Source organism: Primulina tabacum, chromosome 14 (assembly GCF_025594145.1).
Source record: "Primulina tabacum isolate GXHZ01 chromosome 14, ASM2559414v2, whole genome shotgun sequence".
NCBI classification, from domain to species: Eukaryota; Viridiplantae; Streptophyta; class Magnoliopsida; order Lamiales; family Gesneriaceae; genus Primulina; species Primulina tabacum.
Window position 1 is genome coordinate 33,532,293 of NC_134563.1, and position 21,904 is coordinate 33,554,196.

The 21,904-nt window shown below is 36.5% G+C and overlaps 4 protein-coding genes across 4 annotated transcripts; 1 reads left to right on the plus strand and 3 right to left on the minus strand.

Annotated features, from left to right (window-relative positions):
* Positions 1 to 645: 645 nt before the first annotated feature.
* On the plus strand, positions 646 to 1,831 carry LOC142525504 (uncharacterized). Its single transcript, XM_075629818.1, has one exon. The coding sequence runs from the start codon at positions 813 to 815 to the stop codon at positions 987 to 989; it is 177 nt and encodes a 58-aa protein (XP_075485933.1). The 5' UTR covers positions 646 to 812; the 3' UTR covers positions 990 to 1,831.
* Positions 1,832 to 4,499: 2,668 nt separating this feature from the next.
* Positions 4,500 to 6,078, minus strand: LOC142525674 (heat shock 22 kDa protein, mitochondrial). The gene is made up of 2 exons (XM_075630031.1): positions 5,291 to 6,078; positions 4,500 to 4,971 (listed from the first exon to the last, which is right to left on the minus strand). Exons 1-2 carry the CDS (start codon positions 5,484 to 5,486, stop codon positions 4,574 to 4,576), a joined length of 594 nt encoding a protein of 197 aa, XP_075486146.1. The 5' UTR covers positions 5,487 to 6,078; the 3' UTR covers positions 4,500 to 4,573.
* Positions 6,079 to 6,574: 496 nt separating this feature from the next.
* Positions 6,575 to 11,313, minus strand: LOC142525673 (uncharacterized). The gene is made up of 8 exons (XM_075630030.1): positions 11,080 to 11,313; positions 10,512 to 10,640; positions 10,253 to 10,292; positions 8,871 to 8,946; positions 8,588 to 8,788; positions 8,275 to 8,487; positions 7,781 to 8,187; positions 6,575 to 7,686 (listed from the first exon to the last, which is right to left on the minus strand). Exons 1-7 carry the CDS (start codon positions 11,120 to 11,122, stop codon positions 7,822 to 7,824), a joined length of 1,068 nt encoding a protein of 355 aa, XP_075486145.1. The 5' UTR covers positions 11,123 to 11,313; the 3' UTR covers positions 6,575 to 7,686; positions 7,781 to 7,821.
* A 1,071-nt stretch (positions 11,314 to 12,384) lies between these two features.
* LOC142524633 (GDP-mannose transporter GONST3-like) lies at positions 12,385 to 14,191 on the minus strand. The gene is made up of 2 exons (XM_075628678.1): positions 12,710 to 14,191; positions 12,385 to 12,513 (listed from the first exon to the last, which is right to left on the minus strand). Exon 1 carries the CDS (start codon positions 13,839 to 13,841, stop codon positions 12,720 to 12,722), a length of 1,122 nt encoding a protein of 373 aa, XP_075484793.1. The 5' UTR covers positions 13,842 to 14,191; the 3' UTR covers positions 12,385 to 12,513; positions 12,710 to 12,719.
* Positions 14,192 to 21,904: the final 7,713 nt, after the last annotated feature.

The following is a 21,904-nucleotide window of genomic DNA, read 5'->3' on the forward strand; positions in this document are numbered from 1 at the left end:
ACTATGTTACATGCATCTTCTTAATCTTATATTCTATAGGAGCTACATCTAAATAGTTCATTATCATTTCATTCATAATTCCATCATTGCGCGTTTATATATAGGTATAAACTTTGATTAATGATAGCAACTTGAACTCCTGCGTAAGTCTATAACTTATAGTTCACCTGAGACTAAAATTTCATATTTAAAATGAGATATTGGATTCGAGTCTAAGTTGTAACACTCTTTTTTACCAATTCAAAAAAAAAAAAGAAAAAAAAAGAAAAAAAAAAAGAGAAACATGATGACAACATTAGTAAAAAGTGTCGATTTGAAGTAAAATGGTGTGACCCCTCAGACCTGAAAACGAAAGCCTCATCCTCTTGTCTACTTATATTTCTCCAAATTCCAGCCGTGTTTGCTGCTAATTTGAACTTTAATTCAATGTAAAAGGTGAAAATGGATCTATATCGACTTATATTATAATGGAAGAATAGATTAGCCCTTGTCTTGGAATGAAAATTCAACTTGAAAACACGCTTTTGGTTTAATCGATTGAGCAATTGTTGGTTGAATAAGTAGTTAATTTCGAGTACTAATTATGATATTTGATTAAATAAGGGATTATTTCATCTAATTTTGATATACTTTAATCTGATATTGTTCTTATAGAAAGTTCATTATAAGTGTGTGTTTTCCAAAATCGCGAGCAATTTTCTCGCTCCCCTTCTGAGCACTACAATTCAGAAACCCGGCGGCGGGCGATCCCGTGTCGCTGCTCGAAGATCTCGAAAAGTGCTTCCTACTCCTATTTTTCTGTTAAAAGATTGATGGGTATCATAAGGAGGAGCTTCTTCTTCATAGCTGGAACTGCTTGCGGAATCTACCTTGCCCAGAATTACGACGTTCCCAATATCAAGAAGGTCGTCAATGATACCCTTTTCACTGCTAAGAAAGTGGAGGAAAAGTACCGGAAGCCCGGGAAACCCGGCGATGACGCCGTTTAAACAACCCCTACATAGGTTTACATGGGTTTGAGAGATTTGATTACATGATCCACTGGATGATTCTTTTATGAAGAAAAAAAAAATAGTCTTGTTTTGTGATTCTGTTTTATGAATTTGATTGACTTCAGCTGTGTCTTGAGTTGTAGGAATGGTAACTGAAGAGAAATTGTTTTGAGTTATTGTTCAAATTGGTTACCCGATAAATCGACAAAAGGTTGATGCCATGAATTTTTATCAGCTATATGTGTATATGGAAGAAACTCCTGTAATACACTAACATGATCTTATGATGCGACCTTGCATAATGTGTTGATGAAATGGCACCATGATTTGCAATTGTGTGATGCAAGTGAAAAGTGATGACCATTTTCTAGATTTCTTGGGATAGTCGCTGGTTTTGGTAACATTTAGAATACGTGTATAATTTATCCTGTGGGCCAAATGGCCATGTGATCTTCGTCTGCACAATGCAACGAAAAGAGTTTGCCTTTTTCTTGATTTGTATAGTTATTGGTTTTACAGGTAATGTTTAGAAATCTTGTATAATACACTTGCACTCTATATATTGTTTTTTGTCAAATGGCCAGTATGGTTTGAATTCGTTTAATGCAATTGCCATTTGTTCATTTATTTGGATAGTGGCCAGTTTTATTGGCACACTCTTATATTAAGTCACACCACCTTCATTAATTATCATCTTTTTGCAGGTTTGTCTCCGGCTAAACTCTATCAATTTAGGTATTATTTATCAGTTTTGATGTGCCTTTTAGACTCTATATTTTATTGGATTCATAGTAATGGAAGTCTACTTGATTTGATGAAATGCATCCTGATTAATATTTAAGTTCGCCAGAGTGCATAGAATAATAGAGGAAATGATTTCGAGTTGAATATTTTGTTCCCTCTAATCTTCTTATTTTGCTTGTGTAAATTAGTATAGGGTGGGATTTATTGTAGAAAGGATGTGTTTGACATATTAAGGTTCATCTGATGAGAGCAAAGAGAAATTACCGGTGGTGGACATAGATTTTAAGGTTTTCATTCACCTTAAACAGAGTTGTTAGGAATCCACAAGGTGTACATCTAAACTCTAGGCCGACGGAGGCTCGGTCTTTGTGTTTAGATGCAAGCCAAGGTGCAGTTTTCTTTAAAGCGCATGCCTTGGCCGTGAAATACAAGCGTCGGCCTGCTCTGATCCGACACAAACTTTTTAAAATTCTCTCTCTCAACTGAGTTCACGGAGGGGAAAAAATCTAAGTTCATTGGATCTTCCCAGAGGCTGATCTGAGACAAATTACTCATGGTTTCGAATGCCAACAACCTTATTGAATCAAGATGGAGAGAACGTCGCGTGTTTTGAACTGAAGTTTGTGAATAAAATTTATCTTCATGTTACCAACAATTCAAATCCTTTTTTCCGTGTCTTAAATAATTAGACAACACTGGATATTCCGGAGATGTTCCTTCTTAAAAATAGCCGAATGTTTGAGAATTTGATATTGATATTAGTTAAGAGCGCACACAATATTTCTGTGCATCCCAGTCATGTCGCTGATAAAACCATTTTTCTCATTAACATTTTGATATCATAATGATATAAATTCAGGCAGAATAGAGATGAATTCTGGAATTTTTGTAACTGTGTTTTAAGTTTTATGTCAAAAATTTTAGTTTAAGAGCACATATGTAAATTTGTAAACTACCGGAAGAGAGCAAATAATTTATATTGTATGTTCTCCTTATATTATGTATTGTAATCATTTTATAAACTACCATACGAAAGGAACCAAGTAAATTCTATAGCATGTATATTTGTGGGTTGAAAAGAAATTATGTCTTTCATTTTCCTCCCAAGTTTTCTTTTGTTCTATGAAAATAGCGTAAAACTTGTTTTTCCTCGAATCTAATATAATACATGGGTACATGTAGTGGACATCGGTTAATTTCAACATATTTTTTTGATTTAATTGGACTACTTCAATCGGGCAGATCTTGAATCAGCTTGCAAATACATTCTCAAGGCTGTAGATGCAAGGCATTTAGGTGCACTTTATCTCACTTGCATCATCCTAATTTTGAATGATGATGACAAGTTAAAGACAAGGGCATTTAAATGATTCGTAACATGCAAAAGTCAACATGGCTGCGACGAAGATTGACCTTCGTATCATAAAAGTTTGATTGGATGTTTGAGCCGAATGTGGGTGAAGAATACCAGTTTGAATCAGCAGCCCATCTTTTGCCGAACCTGGGTTTATCCAACATTTCGGGTAGCTAAATAACTCAGTTTTGGGAAGGGATTTTGGAGCCAAAAACGTGAGATTTGAGGCATAATTGGACATGATTTGACTACCCCATTTAACTCCCTTCCCTCCACCTATAAATAGGTCATCACCCCTAGTCATTCCTCACACCAAATTTTCGAATTCCCTTGCTGAAAATCTTGAAATTCCAGCAGCTATCGTAGCCAAAACTCTGCCCAAAAATCGTACCAAAGTAAGGCCAAAAGTCGAGCCGAAGTGCAGCCCAAGTGAAAAGCAAAAAGTAATCCAAGTCTAGCATCGTGCACCTATGTTCTTAGCATCAATATATACTGTACATGGGCTTTTTTAAAGTTTACATTTTCGGATTATGCATGTGTTCGGTTTTCGAAAATAGTCGAGTACAAACTCTGTTTTTTTCTTCTTTCTTGTGATTGTCATATGATTTTGAGCACTGTGAGAAGTCGATTGTATATAAGTGGGAATCCCAACCATGACATGACCCTTACGCGGTGGGGATTTAACCGTTATATGGCCTCGTCCCTTTAGATGAGTAAAAATTAGGGACTGATATCAATAAACCATAGAAAGTAGATAAATCTCAGTGCCTGATAAATGTTACGTATGTGTTATGAATTATATATGAAAGTCACGTGTTTCAAAATTTATGCATGTTTTGATATTGTGCTCGATACGCCTCCACTTGCTGAGTATTTTCCAAAATAATCACCTCCTTACAATCTTTTCCCAAATAAACCTGACTAATAACTCGAGGAGGAAGAGACTGAACAATTCTGGGGATGATGAATGATTAAAAATTTAGATTAAGTTTAAAGTTTATTATGATTATTCGGTTTTATATTTCCGCGTTCAACTCAATCATTTTGATTACAGGATTGAAAAAACAATTGTTATTTTATTTGAATCAACCCTGAGTTTCGGGACTGTGACAATGTGTTTTAACTTACTAAGGTTCATTCGCATGGAGGCTCAGTATTGTGCTAAGATGAAAGCCAAGGTGCAGACCCCAATCACTCAAAATCATATTAAATCGCAACTAAGTTCAAGTGAATTTCTTAGGAAGGAATCAAAATTGTTGTACCATCTTCATATTTTCACTAAACATTCAAATGTTTGTTTCGGCCAGCAAGTGATAGATTGTCCGCAAATACATGGAGAATTAGGATTGAAATTAGATTTACACAAATGAACATTTATCAAACAAACGAAAGCAGATTCACACAAAAAGTAGAGAAAAAGCAATTTGCATTCATAGTTTCACAAACAACATTCACTTGTGATATATTATTATTTATTTATGGCTCACTCAACATTCACATTGAAAACATCAACTCTCTCCTCTTCTTTAATCTTGGGCAGGAAAATCTTGAGAACCCCATTTTTCATCTCGGCTTTGATCTCATTTGTCTTGTACAGTTTCTCAGGAAGATCGATTCTGCTACTGTACCTCTGCATAGTCTCTTCGTCTTCGGACTCTTTCTTGCCCTCGCCTTTGATGACCAGAGTATTCTGCTCCACCGAGACTTTGACCTCCTCCTTGCTCAGACCAGGCATGTCCACACGCAGTTGAAGACCGTCAGCTGTTTCTTTAACGTCCCAGTTCCTTCTTAAGCTAGAAGTTACAGGGGATTCCATAAATTGATCCATCATGTTCAGGATTTGGCTCAGGCTGCTGCGTGGTGAGAATGGGCTGAAAAAGTCTGCATGTGTAGATGGTGGTTGTATTAATTTGATTCCAACGAACACAAGCAAATAAACAGTACCTCACAAACAAACTCAATCACTCGTATAATTCAAAAGCTTACTCTATCCACAACAGCTCGTTCCGTCAAATCGACAGAGGATAACATAGGTTTCATTATACCTCCAACTCAATAAAATTAACCACATAATACCTAGAAATGCAGTTCCGCCGAAATCAAGTAAATGAGGCAATAACAAGACAAAAAAAAGTAACACGAAACAGAGCTTCGAATACACGTAAAGAGCTCCTCACATGGCAGAAGAAGGCATAATTACCTGTAAAGGGCGAGAACACGCGGCGATCTAGTCGACGGTCAACATCCAAGTCACGTTCATCGCTGTCGTACTCACGTACAGCGTTGGTGCTGAAGAATCGTGAGGAGGCGGGCTGAGCCACCGCACACACTGGACGGAGTGACCTCGATAGGATACCGGAAGAAACGAGCTTCTTCAAGGCTAGCGAAGACGCCATCGCCTATGCGGTTGAAAACTTGGAGAAGAAGAAAACTTGCAAAACAGGATAGCCCGAAACAAAGCGAGTGTAGTGCGTGAAGTGAGAGAAGGGCAATGATGGTCATTTATAGGATGGATGGGAATTGTGTGGAAGTTACCAGGTGCGGGAATTCGTCGAGATGGTTCTGGACTCTAGACTGGATAATTTATGGGCCCATCAACTGTTTAATGGGCCTGTAACTGACGAAGGCCTATTGGGCTTTATTGTTGTCAGATATCTGATATGGTTGGACTTTTCCAGGATTTCAACTTTGAAGGCTCTTGGATATTTCAGTGATATCTTTTTCAATTTACGATTAAATCTGTGGTTATTTATAATTCACTAGCAATCTGCAGAGTAGTTTAGGTTAGGGGAATCGAACACATTTTTCTATAAAAAAAACTTAGAACGTCCTGTTAAATATTGAACATTTGTTTCTATTATTTGAAGGAGATATAACTTTGTCACGTGAACTCAAAATAAATACTAAAACCTTCGTATCTTTCCCCGCCAAGGAAACCCCGAAACCCCTTTCCATTGAGATTATGGATAGATATCTGGCAACACAAAAGGTTTCACGCTCAATTTTGTAAAATAAATCTTTCACTCAACCCAATTCATGAATAAATATTGCCAAAAAATATTACTTTTTGTTTTAAATATATATCAAATTGACCATCATCACAAAAATATATATGAAAGATACCTACTATTCCACTAAAATAACTTAGAAAATGTTGGAATTCAAATTTTAAAATGATATAACCATAATAATGATAATATATGTTATCAAACTTGCATTCAATGAGTTGGACTACTACAATTCAATTAACCACTTCGTTTTCATCATTTTTTGTGCCACGCGCTACAGACATTATTTGCTCAACTTTAAGCCAAGATTATTACCTCAGTTGGCACGACTTCTCCGATGCAAGAACCAGTACGGTGCCTTTTCCCCACCAATGTATCGATGTGAGGATATATAATTCAATGAATAAATAACAGGTAGAGGTTTGCAGTATGAGATTAACTACTAAAAGGGCAAAACAACATTGAAAACCGAAAAAGAGATCTTAATACACTTCCATTTCCATGTGTCGCATCAAGGGACAAAGGCTAACGAAAGCCGAATCTGATGCTTGGTGAATCAACAAACAATCGAGGGAGTATCACACTTTTGTAGAGCACAAACTGCTCGAAACAAGCAGATGTTGCTCTGAGTCAAATAAAAAAACTTAGGTTCTATGCATAAAACACACACACACACACACAGGTATCATTATAAAGCTATCCCTACAGAACCCTACTTTTCAACCGCAAGAAAACAAATGTTACCAACTGCAGCCCTCTCAACATCCTTGCTCCATAAAAAAGGTCAATAGTAGAATGGATTTTCCGTTTTCTAACATTCTTAAATAGGAGTATGCTCTCATCCTGGTGGCCTGAATGTAGCTTCTGCTATGAAGAACCCATGTATAAATAATAAATAACCTTATAAATTTTTAGAGACACACCGGAGGTGCAGGAAATGAACTCGGAGGAATATGAAGTGTACTTGACCGCAACCTGTTGAGTGCCCATCTCAGTAAACTAGAAGTTACTCACAATTGCCGACTAATACTTTCATCGATGTTAGGCCATGTATCAGCACGGCTGAACTAATTAAGTCCATGACCAATAAGTGAAAAACAAGCCAATAAGTGAAAAACAAGTCAGGTAAGAAAAGTTTACCACAGGTGTCCAAGTAAGCAACTATCACAAACAAGTGTTTTGATTGAATAACCAGAGTTACCAAATAGATCGGACTCGAATTTGCACCAGAGCATCTAAATAAACAAAATAGAAAAAGCCAAAATCGTGATAATTAGCATATATTTAACACGGTAAATAAACCGGCAGGTTACCTCAGTCCTCACTTTCGTAAAAACAATTGTTCTTCACAGCAGCAGTACTATGAACGAACACATGTTATCTGTTCTTTAAACTACTTGAGATGAGATCAGTTGATCCCATTCCAAAAAGACAATAACAAGCCATGTTTTGAGAGGAAACCATGTAAACTAAATGGATCAATCGACCCAAAGTGCAACAAAAATAGTCATGACAATAAAGTAATACCTACCTCATTTTTCTCCTCTAATTATATTGATGAAAGGGACACGGTATAGTCTCAATAGAGCTGTGAGAACAAAAAACAAGTTCACTCATAATGACAACCGGAATTTGAGACTTCAAATACATACATGTAATTTGGGGGGCATAAAAATGGCTACCTCTTCAGCATTCAGATTTAGAAAATTATCACTACAATCTTTTAACGGACGCGAATAGGACTCCTGGATGACCTCCTGTTACCATGCCCGATGGGAGAACGAGACCTGCTTCTGTCACGGTCTCTATATCTATCTCTGCTTCCTTCCCTTCCATTCCTCGAACTATTGGACTTAAAATCAAATACTCTTCCCCCATCCCGGCTTCCTCTGCCGTTTCTTTCACGAGATCTCTCACGATAACGATCCCGTTCTCGTAGACGATCCCTCTCCCTGTCTCGGTTCCTGTCCCTGTCAGATGAGTCAGTTTTGTGTCTGCTCTCGTATCCTCTCTCTCGTTTCTTCCTCCGTTCTTCAACTTCTTTCTCCTTTGCCAATCTTTCCTCTTCTCTTGCCTTCTCCCTGGTTCCCTGTTGATTGTACACATTCACAAAGTGTATGGTTATGTCTATGTAACTTTTTTGTGTAAGTTGAAACATGACTTGTATCATACGCACCTTATGCTCAGCCAGAAAATCACGAACCATGCCGTAGCCCATATGCTGCTTACCCGTAACATGTGACTGAGTTCTCTCTGCAGCATCATTTGCCACCAGAAAGGAACCACATATCTCACATAGAGCCATTTTTTTCTCCTGTGCAGCCAGTAACAGTTTATCCTGCTGTGGTTGCTGAGTCAAAACTGTCTTCTCAATATTCAGTATCTCGACCTGAAAAGCATGGCAATCAAAGTCAGCAGGTTTAGACCAGAAACTCTTTTAAAACTGAAGAGGAAACAGCACATAATAAAGAGATAAACTTAAAAAGCACCTTTCTCATGAGCGCCTCAGCTTCATCAACCTTCCCTTCCTCACCAAGAGATTCGACTTGTTCAAGTAGGTTTTTTATCTTCTCTTCCAGTATAGACAACTGGTCAGATTTTTCAGCAGAAATCGGAGGTGGAGGAAGGACTTCAACATCTTGTTCAAGGCGTTCACGACCACGTCTAACTCTTCTATCTAAGTCTGAAACCTAAAAGATAGTATTGATTATGGTAACATCTTGTGAATCTATTGGAACATTGAACTTCACAAGTGTTAAATTGGAAACTTACCAGTCTTTCACAAAAGTGGGCAAGTTCAGCTTCAAATTTGGACGCATATGAATCATGTCTTGGGGAGTTCTCAAAGCTAATAAGAGAGAAACACGTCTCATCACAATTGTGGAATAAGACCATATGCATGACTAATAAGAAACATAAAAAGAATAACACCAATGCCCATGTATCCAATGTTTCAGAGTCATCAAGTTAACAGATTAAAGTTGTATCAAAGCATCCATGGACCATCAAACTGCCTCAATAAGTAGTTTGAAATGGAAGTGCTGACCATAGTTGTCAAAGGCGAGCGCCTCTCGCCTTGAGGCGAGAGGGGCCACCAAGCGCGGGCGTTGCGCCTGGGATTGTCCCAGGCGCAACAATTTACAAAGGCGAGCGCCTCTCGCCTTGAGGCAAGAGGGGCCACCAAGCGCGGGCGTTGCGCCTGGGATTGTCCCAGGCGCAACAATTTACAAAGGCGAGCCCAGGCGCGATGAGATTGCTTTTTTCTAAAAAAATTCAGTAACAGAGAAGTTGCATTTTGAAAATGCAACTTCTCTGTTTTTTTTTTTAATATTAACTTAAAATGTAAAAGGCCCAACCCAAACCCTAGCAGCCCAGTTAACAAATTAAATAACAGAAGGCGACAAGAGATGTGCAAACTGCAACAGAATTACAGAAGCCAACAACGTGACAACGTGTTACTTATTATTATGAACTTATTAATTATTTGTTGTTTTGTGTGACATTGTGACTTAATTATTTCATATTTTAATATATTATTCTAAGATAAATATATTTTTTAAAAAAAATTAAAAATGTGCGCCTTGCGCCTCAGGCTCCAGAGCCCTTGTGCGCCTCGATGTGCCTTGCGCCCTTGACAACTATGGTGCTGACATAATTACGGCTACAAACACTGAGAAATAACATAGACGCACTGAGAAATACAATTACGCCTAGGACACAAAAATAAACATACGAAGTCTTGAGAACTCATCCACATATTTTTGCAAATAATCCTTGGGTTCAGGTTTGTGAAGATAGTAAAATAATAAATTCCAACAAGCAGCTAATATTATTCTTCCTGAATACGGCAACATTTTGTGAAATAATTTATCAACTAAGATAACAACAATTAAAAAAAATCAAAGAGAGAGACAAGGTAAGAACTGCACAATGATCTCCAGGTTGTTTATGGTAACCAGTTAATATGCATGATTTTACATTTAGAAAAAAATCAAACGGACATTTAATTCGTTTGAAATGTCAACATGAAGAGGTTCAATATCGAACTATTTTCAAGCTATTCTCCAACTTCCTCAAGTAAATCTTAAAACTAAGCAAGAGCGTAACTGGAAAATCATCATACAAAATATTCTAGATCAATAACCGTTCCTTACCTTTCCTTCAATTTTGGATCATGAATCTTTGGGCACACCCCTGTTGCAAAAGAAATAAAAATGACTTGTAAGAATACTATGGAACTGAATATAAAAATACAAGTGTAGAATAGTTGCAGAAATAAAAGGAAAATCTTCGGTTTATTCACCAAGAATGATAAACAATTCAAATAAAAAATAAAGTATTTTGAACAATATTCAACAGAATTTCCAACTAAAAATTGACATAAAGGGCACGAGGAAATGTTAGAGACTGCACCTAGATCACTCCGAGTGTTGACGAACAAATCATGAGGGCAAAATCGAACCATATAGAATCCACAAACTTCCTTGTCGTCCCAGTTAATTTCTCGGTAATCTTTTCTCTCCTCATCGGTCAAATTACGAGCTGCAAAAACCATGGGAAATTCTTGAACTATCAAAAACCATTCAATTTAGCAACCAGAAGTACAGGATAAATTGAAATGGAACATCTAAAAAAAAGCACAGTAAAATGTTAGCGTTCTGAAAAAACATGGAATCTGTTTAATGAATATAAGTGGGCTAAAAACAAAGCAACTATGAACCAGACAATCAAGATTCAAATATGTCTACTTAATTAGGAAAATATCGATTCACATTCACGAGAATTCCAAACGTAACGCTCCAATTTGGTTCCTTCGTACGCAACCTATGCTCTTCAAAAATAATTGAACAAAAAATGTAACAAATTTATCAAAAAAAAAAGAAAAGAAAAGAAAAAGATGCTAGAAGCAAAAACTATCAAGATAAAGCCACGTCGAATCGAGATTAGAAACATTAGGGTTTTAAATGAAGTTGCATCAAACCTGCGCCCATGAGTTCATCAAGCAAAGCTCTCTGAGCATCCATCGTTGGGATTGGAGAAGTTGAGACTTGAAATGCTAAAAGAAGCAGCAATAATCGAGAAGATCTACAGAAGGACCCAATCTGAAAACCTAAAATCTTCCGAGGTCGATTGAGGAAAGGAGTGTGCTGCGAGATAGGATTTCTTCTAACGAATTTCAGCTTAGGTTTTGTTTGATTCCAGTAACTCCGTACAAGACACGTGTTAGGAATATGTTTTATTTTTTCTTGTGGTGTATGTTTTATTATATAGCGTGTTTATACAATATTTTATCTAATTTATTTGATTTATAATTATAAAAAAATAGTAAAAAATTATATTGTAATTTTGATATATAAATAAAAAATAATAAAAAAAATAATTCAAGTAAAAATTGAATATATAATTTAATATTTAGAAAACAAAGACTCTATCCGCTGAAATATATATAATTTGTATTTAAATTTTAACATTTTATTTATACATATAATTATTTCAAGATATCATGATATCAAAAATTAATTAATCTAAGTGTTTCAAATTTGTTCTGATCATATATCTTTATCTCAATAGTTAGGCCAACACAAAAAAAATTTATGCATTCAATGGGTTCACTTGTGTTTTTCGAATGAAATTCGATGTAAAACATAAAAAACAGTCGGAATTTTAAGTTTTATGTTTTCATTAGAAGGGTTTTTCTTGACTTTCTGAGGGTTTATTTCGATAAACTAGTCTGGACGTTTTTGTTTTTCGATCCACTAATAGAGTTTCTTAGTGTTTTCTTCCCTGGTTTAGGGTTTGATACACTCAAACAGTATGTCAAATATGTCTTTCTATACAAGGAGACGTCAGTTGTAATATAGGATCTCCATGCCCAAAACCAACTTTTCCACTACAGGATTAATTTAGTCGATCACATCCACTCATCTTCGAAATTTTTTGTAAATGTTCTTTAATCTAAGGTAAAAATTTGTGTTAGACAATCTCACGGGTCATATTTGTGAGACGGATATTTTGTTTCGGTCATCCATGAAAAAATATTACTTTTTATGCTAAGAGTATTACTTTTTTATTGTGAATATCGATAGGATTGACCTGTCTCCCAGATAAAGATTTATGAGATCATCTCATGAGTACTCTAAATCTAAATAAAATATTTATGTACTCGTCCACTATCTTTAAGTTCATTCACCGATATATTTTTATTTAAATAATTAAATTACGCCTCAATAACAATTCTTTCATTTTTATAATAATTTTACAAATAAGAATAATAAATAAACAAAGAACTGGACGGTGAACACCATGATGAATCTGAAAAAGCTGAGATCTCTTCCTTCGTAAAACCCACCAATCATCAACCATTTGGACAAGTAAAATAACAATAATAATAATAATAATGACCTAACAAAAATCTCTTTAAAGATGGCGGTTTGTTTCATCCTACCCGTGCAGGCAGTGTCTGCACGGGCAATGAACGGTCCGGATCACTCCACATGAGTGATCCGGGCCCACCTCCATGTAAAAAAAAAAAAAAAAAATTGGCTCGAAAAAATCCGAGCCGTTGGATCGACCCCTGCAGGCAGTGCCCGCAGGGGTAGGGTCGACCGAACCAAAGATGGCCTATGATTTTCCTTCTCCCACTTCAGTAACTTTCTTTTCATCGCTACTGTTCTCATGAATATTTAGCATTTCAAGCAGCTTCTGGTGTTCTTCACTCTCTTGAGCTATTACTTCTTTCGCGGGTTTATATTTGCTGCTAGTAGATTGTTGATACAAAATGCCCCCAACCATGCAAATCAACAACCCGAGTGTTCCCACAAAGGTTGAGTGTTTATCCCAAATAACAAGATTTATCACAACTGTCAGCAGTTTGTTCACTATGCCAAGAACAGTGAACCCCGTAGCTGATATGGCTCTGCGACAAGAGAACCCAAAAAAGGAGATGGCTAAACCAAACAGACACGATAATCCTACAGGCAAAACCACCTGAAAAGAATGCCACTCTGGCTCATCTGAAATTTCATGCTCTATCTTCTTCAATTCTCCCATTATAAGCAACTCCACAGGAAACAACAGCAAGGCTTCAAGATTATTGTACAGCACAAGACCCCAAGTGTCCAAACCAATTGTCATAACCACATGTTTAATGTAAACAAAATCTATCGACATGCTCACCAAATACGCTAATGCCCAGCTATAAGCCATTAAAGTGAACTGATAATCTGTTATGACATAGAGCACACTGCCACCAAATATAGTCCCAAGGGATAACCACGTTTTCAACAAAGGCCAAGGCTGGTGCAAGTAGAGGGTTTCACCAATGGCAACAAATATCGGGACAACCGAGCGAAAAACAATGAATGTGTCGACATTAGCATGTAGAAGAAGTTCACTATTTGTGAATAGGGACAAATAAAATATAAATGCAGCAGGCAAAAAGCGCCACATTGTAAGAAGATTGAGCTTATCGTGTTCTATTAACTTGAGCCAGCCACATATCAATACTCCAGCAGCACTGGTCAAGTACTGCAGCGCTGTTAGAGCTCCAGGGTAAGGAAATTTCATCACAGCCCATTTATTTATTATGGATAACAACGAAGCAGAAATGCAATACCCCGCAGCAATTCCATAAACCGATACTTGCTGCAGCAGGCTGGAATACCAAGTGGATAGAGTTTCAGGAGGAACTGATCGCGCATCTGAAGTGTTTCCATCTTTAGGATTTTCCACATCATTAGTCATTTAATCGGAAGATGTAGAGAATGAAAAGAACCTCCTAATTAACTATAAGCTTGAAATTTATCAACGATTACCCCCAGAATCACATATCCGCAGGAATTTCATCCTCCATTTTTGTGAATATCGTAAAATGAGATTAAAAGCAATTTATCCAGCAATCCTTCAATATTCATCCAAAACATCAATTCAGTCCCCGGCCCATCTCTCTAGTTATTTCAGAGTCCGCTAACAATCATCTTAAACTGAGTTCTGAATCAATTCACTCCAATATTTCTTTCCAATTCAGTCCATTTCCATTCAGTTTGAGCTATAGATCACAATTAAAGAAGAAAGTGTACCTCAAGAGCCGCAACGAAAATGTATTCAGTATCACGCGCCGCCAAACGTCAATGACTCCGTCACCGGAAAAAGGAAACTTGGACGTTGGATCTTCCAGTCAGATGGTGCGCCAAAGTTTTTGGGCAACTGCTGGATCTGGTTTATTTACAACAAACCGTCTCAACTACTCCTCATTTCCATTTTACCCCCATACACCCTTAAATTTGCAATTAAATCCCTCCAGTTATATTGCTTCAAGCAAAGGCCAAAACCCTCGTGTTAATTGCTCTCTCACTATTAAAAATAGTTAGTATAATTTATATTCACTTTAATAATAATTTTGTGTGTAACATATGCTCTTGACATGAACAAAATCTTATCTATTTATATGAATTATACAAATATTATATATTCAGTTAATCAAGTTATTTTTTACAAAATATTTAATCATTGGTATTTTCGATGGGAAATAAATAAAAACAAACTTAAATATTTTTTAAAAAATTAATGTAAAGATGGCTGGATACAAAATAAATACCTTTTGAATGTTCAAATTGAACTACACAAAAACTCATGTGAGATGGTCTCACAGATAAATTGTGTGAGACAAATATTTTATTTGGGTCATCTATGAAAAATGCCATTTTTTATGCCAAAATTAAGGTTTTTTTATCGTAAATATGGACAAAGTCTATCATCTCATGAATAAATATATGTGAGATCATCTCATAAAAAAAACCTTCACATTGAACTATAATGTGTTTGTCGAGCTTTAATTATAACTAGTATATGCGATTATTTTGCTTTGGTAGAGAAGATGTGCGGTTAAGAAGCGATAATAGCTAGAGATCAATCCATGGAATAAGTGATAACTCCATGAAACAAGAAACTCTTGTTGATTAAGATAAACGAGTTAATAAGTGAGAATAGAGAATCAGTTAAAATATATGGAAGAAAATCCACCAATTTACGTCTTCTTTCCCTTGAATATTGTAAAGATCAATCCATCAACACCGACTGCAAATATAGAGTAGCATTTGTTCGTGTGTAGATTGAAAAATCTGAAGTTCTAACAAAGATATCCGTTCGCAATATTTCTTAAAGAAGTGTAAATACCAATCTTGCATCAAAGAAAACGAGTATATATATAAGAAAACAAGGAATTTGCGCATCGGCTTTTTCAAGAATATGAAGTTCTAGGCAACAGGCGAAGATTTCCAATCACAGGATCTCTTGAACATTCTGTAAGGGACACTGATAAGGCCAAATCTTACAAAGATTTTAGGGATTTGATTTGATAATATTTGCCCTTATCTAGACTTTTTATCCTAATTATGAGCTTAATTTAATTAATAATTGTAGATTTGAATAAAAAGTGAAAAGTGTTTAAATTGATAGAGAATATAAATTTACTAGATTTCAAAGGGAACAAAATATCAGAAAAAAGGAAATTAAATGCTCTTATATTCTATTCCTTGATGATATTGAAATCTTGGAAAAATCTATGTAAATCTTTATAAATATCTTATTTACACTTTCTTTACTGGACATGGGCTTAAAAAGGAAAGGAATGAGGAGGCCCATTAAGAAGAATAAAAGGGCAGAAGCGTACAAAAGAAGAGAGGGTTGCCATAACAGAAGCACAGAAGGAGACGAAATAGCAGAACAGCGCGGAAGAAAGAAAAGAAGGGAGGAAGAAGGAAGGCAAAACCAGCGATGAATTCCTCACACACGCTACAAATCACAGAGAATCTCTTTCCATTCCTTCTTAATCATGTTTTCTCCATTGACTTTAAACAGAGACTTACACTTTTATTTTAAGTTTATGGAGTAGATTTTTATAGACTAAGACCAGGATAGGGCCGAGACATATTATTTTTTGATGTTTTGAGTTTAATTCAATTAGATTATTTATTTTATTCATTGATTGATGTCGTTTATCACGTGTTCTTTTAATCTGGCCAATTAAATAGAATATTTGTTGGTTAATCTAAAACCGGAAGGCGATAGATTAATATTTGCTTCGCACATCAATCAACACATGGTTAAATTGACTAGAAATAGTATTCGATTTCAGTGTGCGACTTTAGGTTGAAAAACTGGAATTTCACAGCAATCTAATGCGGTTGAATCTAATTAAATTCAGTTAGAAATAATTGGACTGTTAGATTTAATTAGGTTTATTAATTCGAAGAATCGTTTAATAAATAATTTTGGGAATTACGTCGTGAATTAAATAATTAATTTATTGAATATGAATTTGACACGTAGATTATAAATTGTCTCGGTACCGTCGTGCGCCTTAGTCGTTTTTAAATAATTTGAATTTTCGTCTAAATTAATAGTTTGGATTAGTTTTGCTTTAGTTAATTTATTTAAATCGTGTTATTTAGTTTTAATTAATTTATCTCTCATCATTTGAATTTTATTAGCCTGAATTAGGAAAAATAATTCATATTCTAGTAATTAAACATCGATCTCTGTGGGTACGATACCTGGACTCATCTCCAAATACTATTACTTGACCTAGTCCGCTTGCTAGATTTATTCCCAACCGAAATCGTCGGTCAAGTTTTTGGCGCCGTTGCCGGGGATTGAATTGTTTAATATTAGGATTTATTATTTTCTTGAGATTAGGTTTTTATTTTATTTTGTCGATTCTACGCATATTAGTACGTTTGAAGTTTGTTATTTATTTTCAGGGATTATCTTACTGTGCATGAGCCGTGCTAAAGGAAGAACAGAATTGGAGCCATTTGATCCAGAGATTGAGAATACTTTTCGATGGAGACGTAAAGCACAAAGGGAGAAATCCTCAGACTTTGACGTGGAAGAACAATTAAAACAAGAGGAGAAAGTTGAAACAGCAGGGATGGAAGTAATGGACAACGAGGAAGATGATCGCACTGTCTATGATCTTACTAGACAAACTACTGGAGGTTATGGTTCTAGTATCACTCGCCCTACTGTGGAAGCAAATAATTTTGAGTTGAAGCCATCCATCATTCAAATGATACAATATCAAGTGAGATTTGGAGGATCGCAGACCGAGGATCCTAATGCACATCTGGAGGGATTTCTATCTATCTGTGACACAATCAAGTTCAATGGAGTGAGCACAGATGCCATAAGATTGAGACTATTCCCCTTCTCTTTGCATGGTGAAGCAGCAGAATGGCTTAGAGATCTACCAGCTGGTTCTATTACTACATGGAATGGTTTGGTGGAAATGTTCATGAATCAATATTTTCTACCCACCAAGCTAGCACAACTGCGTATGGATATATCATCTTTTCGCCAGAAGGATGGGGAGACATTACATACAGCTTGGGGAAGATTTAGAAAGATGTTGAGGAGGTGTCCTCAACATGGTTTCTCTTCATCTGAACAAGTTCAGATTTTCTATAACGGAGTAGATCCTTCTGTGCGTTCCATGCTAGATGCGGCAGCCAATGGTAGCTTATACAAGAAGACTCCACGAGTTGCACTTGAAATAATTTCAAGTATGGCTGAAAATAGTGCGGGTTGGACAGATATTAAACGAGAAAAGAAGGCTGGAGTTCTTGAAATGGATGTGTTGAATGCACTTACTGCTAAGATTGATGGGTTGGCCCATCAATTCTCTCAGCTGAAATCAAATCAAGCAAATCAGGTCCAAGGAATAGTCATCGAGGAACAACCCATTTTTGATGAAGAAGCAGTGAATTTTGTGGGGAATCAATGGAGACATCAATCAAATCCATACAGTTTCACATACAATCCAGGATGGAAGCATCACCCTAATTTGTCTTGGAAGAATACGGAGAATTCCCTTAATCCAACAAATATTCCTCCACTGCCCATTCCTCAACAAGTGAGACAACAAGGATTATTGGTACCTGCAGCACCTCCAGGATTCAAGCAAGAAGATCAACGACCAATTTATGAGGATTTTATGATGAAACATATTGTGGGAATGGAGACGAGACTGCAGAATCATGATGCTATCTTACGAAGGTAAGATGCTCAAATGGGTCAAATAGCCAATCAATTAGCAAATCGACCCCTTGGAACACTACCAAGTGATACTGAGAAAAATCCGAAAGGAGTGAATGCAGTGAGTACAGTGATCAAGGCCGAGGAAGAGGAGCCAAAGAGGCAGAATTCTACAGATATGGAGGCAAAGAATGATGGAGGAATGAAACCAAAAATGGAAGATGCTAAGGAACAGAACACTCAGACTACACGGAAGACAGGTAAGAAAGGTAAGGATTTTGATTCTAATGATAATATTGATATTAATACACTTCATTTCCCTCAAAGAGCAAGACAACTACAATTGGATCAACAATTTTCAAAATTTCTTGAAGTTTTTAAGAAATTGCACATAAATATTCCTTTTGTAGAGGATTTGGCTCAAATGCCTTCTTATGCTAAATTCTTGAAAGATATTTTGACTAAAAAGAGGAAACTTGTTGATTTTGAAACTGTTAAGCTTTCTGAGGAATGTTCAGCTATTTTGCAAAATAAATTACCTCCAAAGCTTAAGGATCCAGGTAGTTTCTCCATTCCTTGCACTATAGGAAATTCTAATTTTAACAAGGCATTGTGTGGTCTTGGTGCTAGCATAAATATTATGCCTTATTCCTGCTTTGAGAAATTGGGGATTGGAGAAGTTAAACCAACCACTATTTCCCTTCAACTTGCTGATAGGTCTATTAAATATCCTAGAGGGGTTATAGAGGATGTTTTGGTTAAGGTTGATAAATTTATATTTTCAGTTGACTTTGTTGTGCTAGACATGGAGGAGGATCGTGAGATCCCCCTAATTTTAGGTCGTCCTTTCTTAGCTACTGGAAGAGCTCTCATAGATGTGCAAAAAGGTGAGTTATTTTTGAGGTTGAATGATGAGAAGGTAACTTTTAATGTTTTTCGTAGTATGAAATATCCTGGATCTTCTGATTGTTATAGAATATATGCTATTGATGATATTGTTGAGTGTAGTATGCAGGATACTTTGATTGAAGACCCACTGGAAAAGCTTTTGGTTAGCCCAAAGTCCACGGAATCCAGCAGAGAAGAAGTGGAGGAATGTATGAACTACTTGGAGGGATCAAAGCCTTTGCCAAGATCGGTGAATTCGAAGATTGGGGAGCTTGTACATATTCCAAAATCACTTAAATCTTCCATAGAAGAACCCCCATTCCTCGAACTCAAACCACTTCCTCCTCATTTAAAATATTTATTTTTGAAGGAAGAACATAAACTGCCAGTAATTGTTTCGTCTTCCTTGACAGGTAATGAGGAAGATAAGCTCTTGAGAGTGCTGAAGGATCACATATATGCCATTGGATGGAGCATAGCTGACATCAAGGGAATAAATCCATCCATGTGCATGCACAAAATTTTAATGGAGAAAGAGCACTCTCCCACCACTCAACCTCAAAGGAGATTGAATCCAGCTATGCAAGAGGTCGTCAAAAAGGAGGTAATCAAACTCCTTGATGCAGGTATGATCTTTCCTATATCCGATAGCAAGTGGGTAAGTCCTGTGCAGGTTGTTCCTAAGAAAGGGGGAATCACTGTTGTTGAAAATGAAAATAACGAATTAATCCCCACTAGAACTGTGACTGGGTGGCGTGTTTGTATTGATTATCGCAAATTGAATGATGCCACAAGAAAAGATCACTTCCCCTTACCTTTTGTTGATCAAATGTTAGAGCGTTTGGCAGGTCATGCTTTCTATTGTTTTTTAGATGGTTATTCTGGATATATGCAAATCCCCATAGACCCCGAAGATCAAGATAAGACCACTTTTACTTGTCTCTATGGTACATTTGCTTATAAAAGAATGCCATTTGGTTTGTGTAATGCTCCTGCTACTTTTCAACGTTGTATGATGTCGATTTTTCATGATATGGTTGAAAAGCATATTGAGGTCTTCATGGATGACTTTTATGTTTTTGGTTCTTCCTTCGACTCTTGTTTGATTAATTTGTCAAAAGTGCTAAAGAGATGTGAAGAAACGAATCTTGTACTTAACTGGGAGAAATGTCATTTCATGGTAAAGGAAGGAATTGTCCTTGGTCACAAAATTTCTGAAAAAGGTATTGAAGTGGATAGAGCTAAGGTAGAAATCATAGAAAAGCTTCCTCCTCCCACTAATGTCAAAGGAATTCGTAGCTTTATTGGGCATGCAGGTTTTTATAGGCGATTTATCAAGGATTTCTCGAGTATTACTAAGCCTTTAACTAATTTGCTAATGAAAGATGTTCTTTTTGTTTTTTCTGAAGATTGTTTACAAGCTTTTCAGGTATTAAAGCAAAAGTTGACCACCACGCCAATCATTGTCGCACCAAATTAGAATCTACCTTTTGAACTCATGTGTGACGCAAGTGATATTGCTTTAGGGGGTGTTTTGGGGCAAAAGAGAGACAAATTCTTGCATGTAATCTACTATGCAAGCATGACACTTTCAGGAGCTCAATTGAACTACTCCACCACAGAAAAAGAGTTGCTGGCTGTTGTTTTTTCTTTGGACAAGTTTCGGCCATACCTTGTAGGGAGTAAAGTGATAGTCCACACGGATCATTCAGCTTTGAAGTATCTCTTAAACAAGAAGGATGCCAAGCCAAGATTGATAAGATGGATCCTTCTACTGCAAGAATTTGACATAGAGATCGTGGATCGCAAGGGGACTGAAAACCAAGTTGCTGATCATCTATCGAGATTGGAGAAGCCCAAGGAAGGTAAGTATGTAATTAGAGATGAATTCCCTGACGAGAAACTTTATGGCATCTCTAATTTACCATGGTATGCTGATTTTGTTAATTATTTGTCATGCAAATTTATTCCTTCTCATCTTACATATCAGCAGAAAAAGAAGTTCTTTTCAGATTTAAAATATTATCTTTGGGAAGATCCTTTTTTGTTTAGAATTTGTGCAGATGGCATTATTCGTAGGTGTATTCCAGCGGAAGAGGTAAGTTTTATACTTTCTCATTGTCATAGTGGTCCAACTGGAGGACATTTTGGGGCAAGTAAAACGGCCACAAAAATCCTTCAAGCTGGATTCTACTGGCCTACACTGTTCAAGGATGCACACACTTATGTTTTGAATTGTAATGAATCCCAACGTGTTGGTAATATTTCAAGGAGACACAAAATGCCATTGAATAATATTTTAGTCTGTGAATTGTTTGATGTGTGGGGAATTGATTTCATGGGGCCATTTCCAGATTCCTTAGGAAATAAATATATTTTGGTGGCTGTGGATTACGTATCCAAGTGGGTGGAAGCAAGTGCTTGTAGAACCAATGACTCTAAGGTTGTGATCCAATTTTTAAAGAAAAATATTTTTGCAAGATTTGGCACACCTAGAGCCATTATTAGCGATGGGGGAACACATTTTTGTAATCGCAATTTTGAATCTCTTTTGGCTAAATATGGGGTCACGCACAAGGTGGCAACACCTTATCATCCTCAAACCAGTGGTCAAGTAGAAGTGTCAAATAGGGAGATTAAGAAAATTCTTGAGAAGACCGTTGGATCTTCGAGGAAGGAATGGGCTAGTAAATTGGATGATGCGTTGTGGGCATATAGAACAGCATTCAAAACCCCTATAGGAACTTCCCCTTTTCGTTTGGTCTATGGAAAAGCTTGTCACCTTCCTGTTGAATTAGAGCATAGGACATTATGGGCTACTAAATTTTTGAACTTTGATGTGCAAGCTACAGGTTATCAGCGTCTTCTACAACTCAATGAGCTGG

What these genes read in the sequence shown, in the direction of transcription:
- LOC142525504 (XM_075629818.1), top strand. Translation starts at nt 813, where the DNA reads ATGGGTATCATAAGGAGGAGCTTCTTCTTCATAGCTGGAACTGCTTGC.
- LOC142525674 (XM_075630031.1), bottom strand. Translation starts at nt 5,486, where the DNA reads ATGGCGTCTTCGCTAGCCTTGAAGAAGCTCGTTTCTTCCGGTATCCTA. An exon ending in CGTGTTCTCGCCCTTTACAG is followed by an intron (nt 4,972 to 5,290) that starts GTAATTATGCCT and finishes CTACACATGCAG; the next exon opens with ACTTTTTCAGCCCATTCTCA.
- LOC142525673 (XM_075630030.1), bottom strand. Translation starts at nt 11,122, where the DNA reads ATGGATGCTCAGAGAGCTTTGCTTGATGAACTCATGGGCGCAG. An exon ending in TGATGAACTCATGGGCGCAG is followed by an intron (nt 10,641 to 11,079) that starts GTTTGATGCAAC and finishes TGGTTTTTGCAG; the next exon opens with CTCGTAATTTGACCGATGAG. An exon ending in CAACACTCGGAGTGATCTAG is followed by an intron (nt 10,293 to 10,511) that starts GTGCAGTCTCTA and finishes CTTTTGCAACAG; the next exon opens with GGGTGTGCCCAAAGATTCAT.
- LOC142524633 (XM_075628678.1), bottom strand. Translation starts at nt 13,841, where the DNA reads ATGACTAATGATGTGGAAAATCCTAAAGATGGAAACACTTCAGATGCG.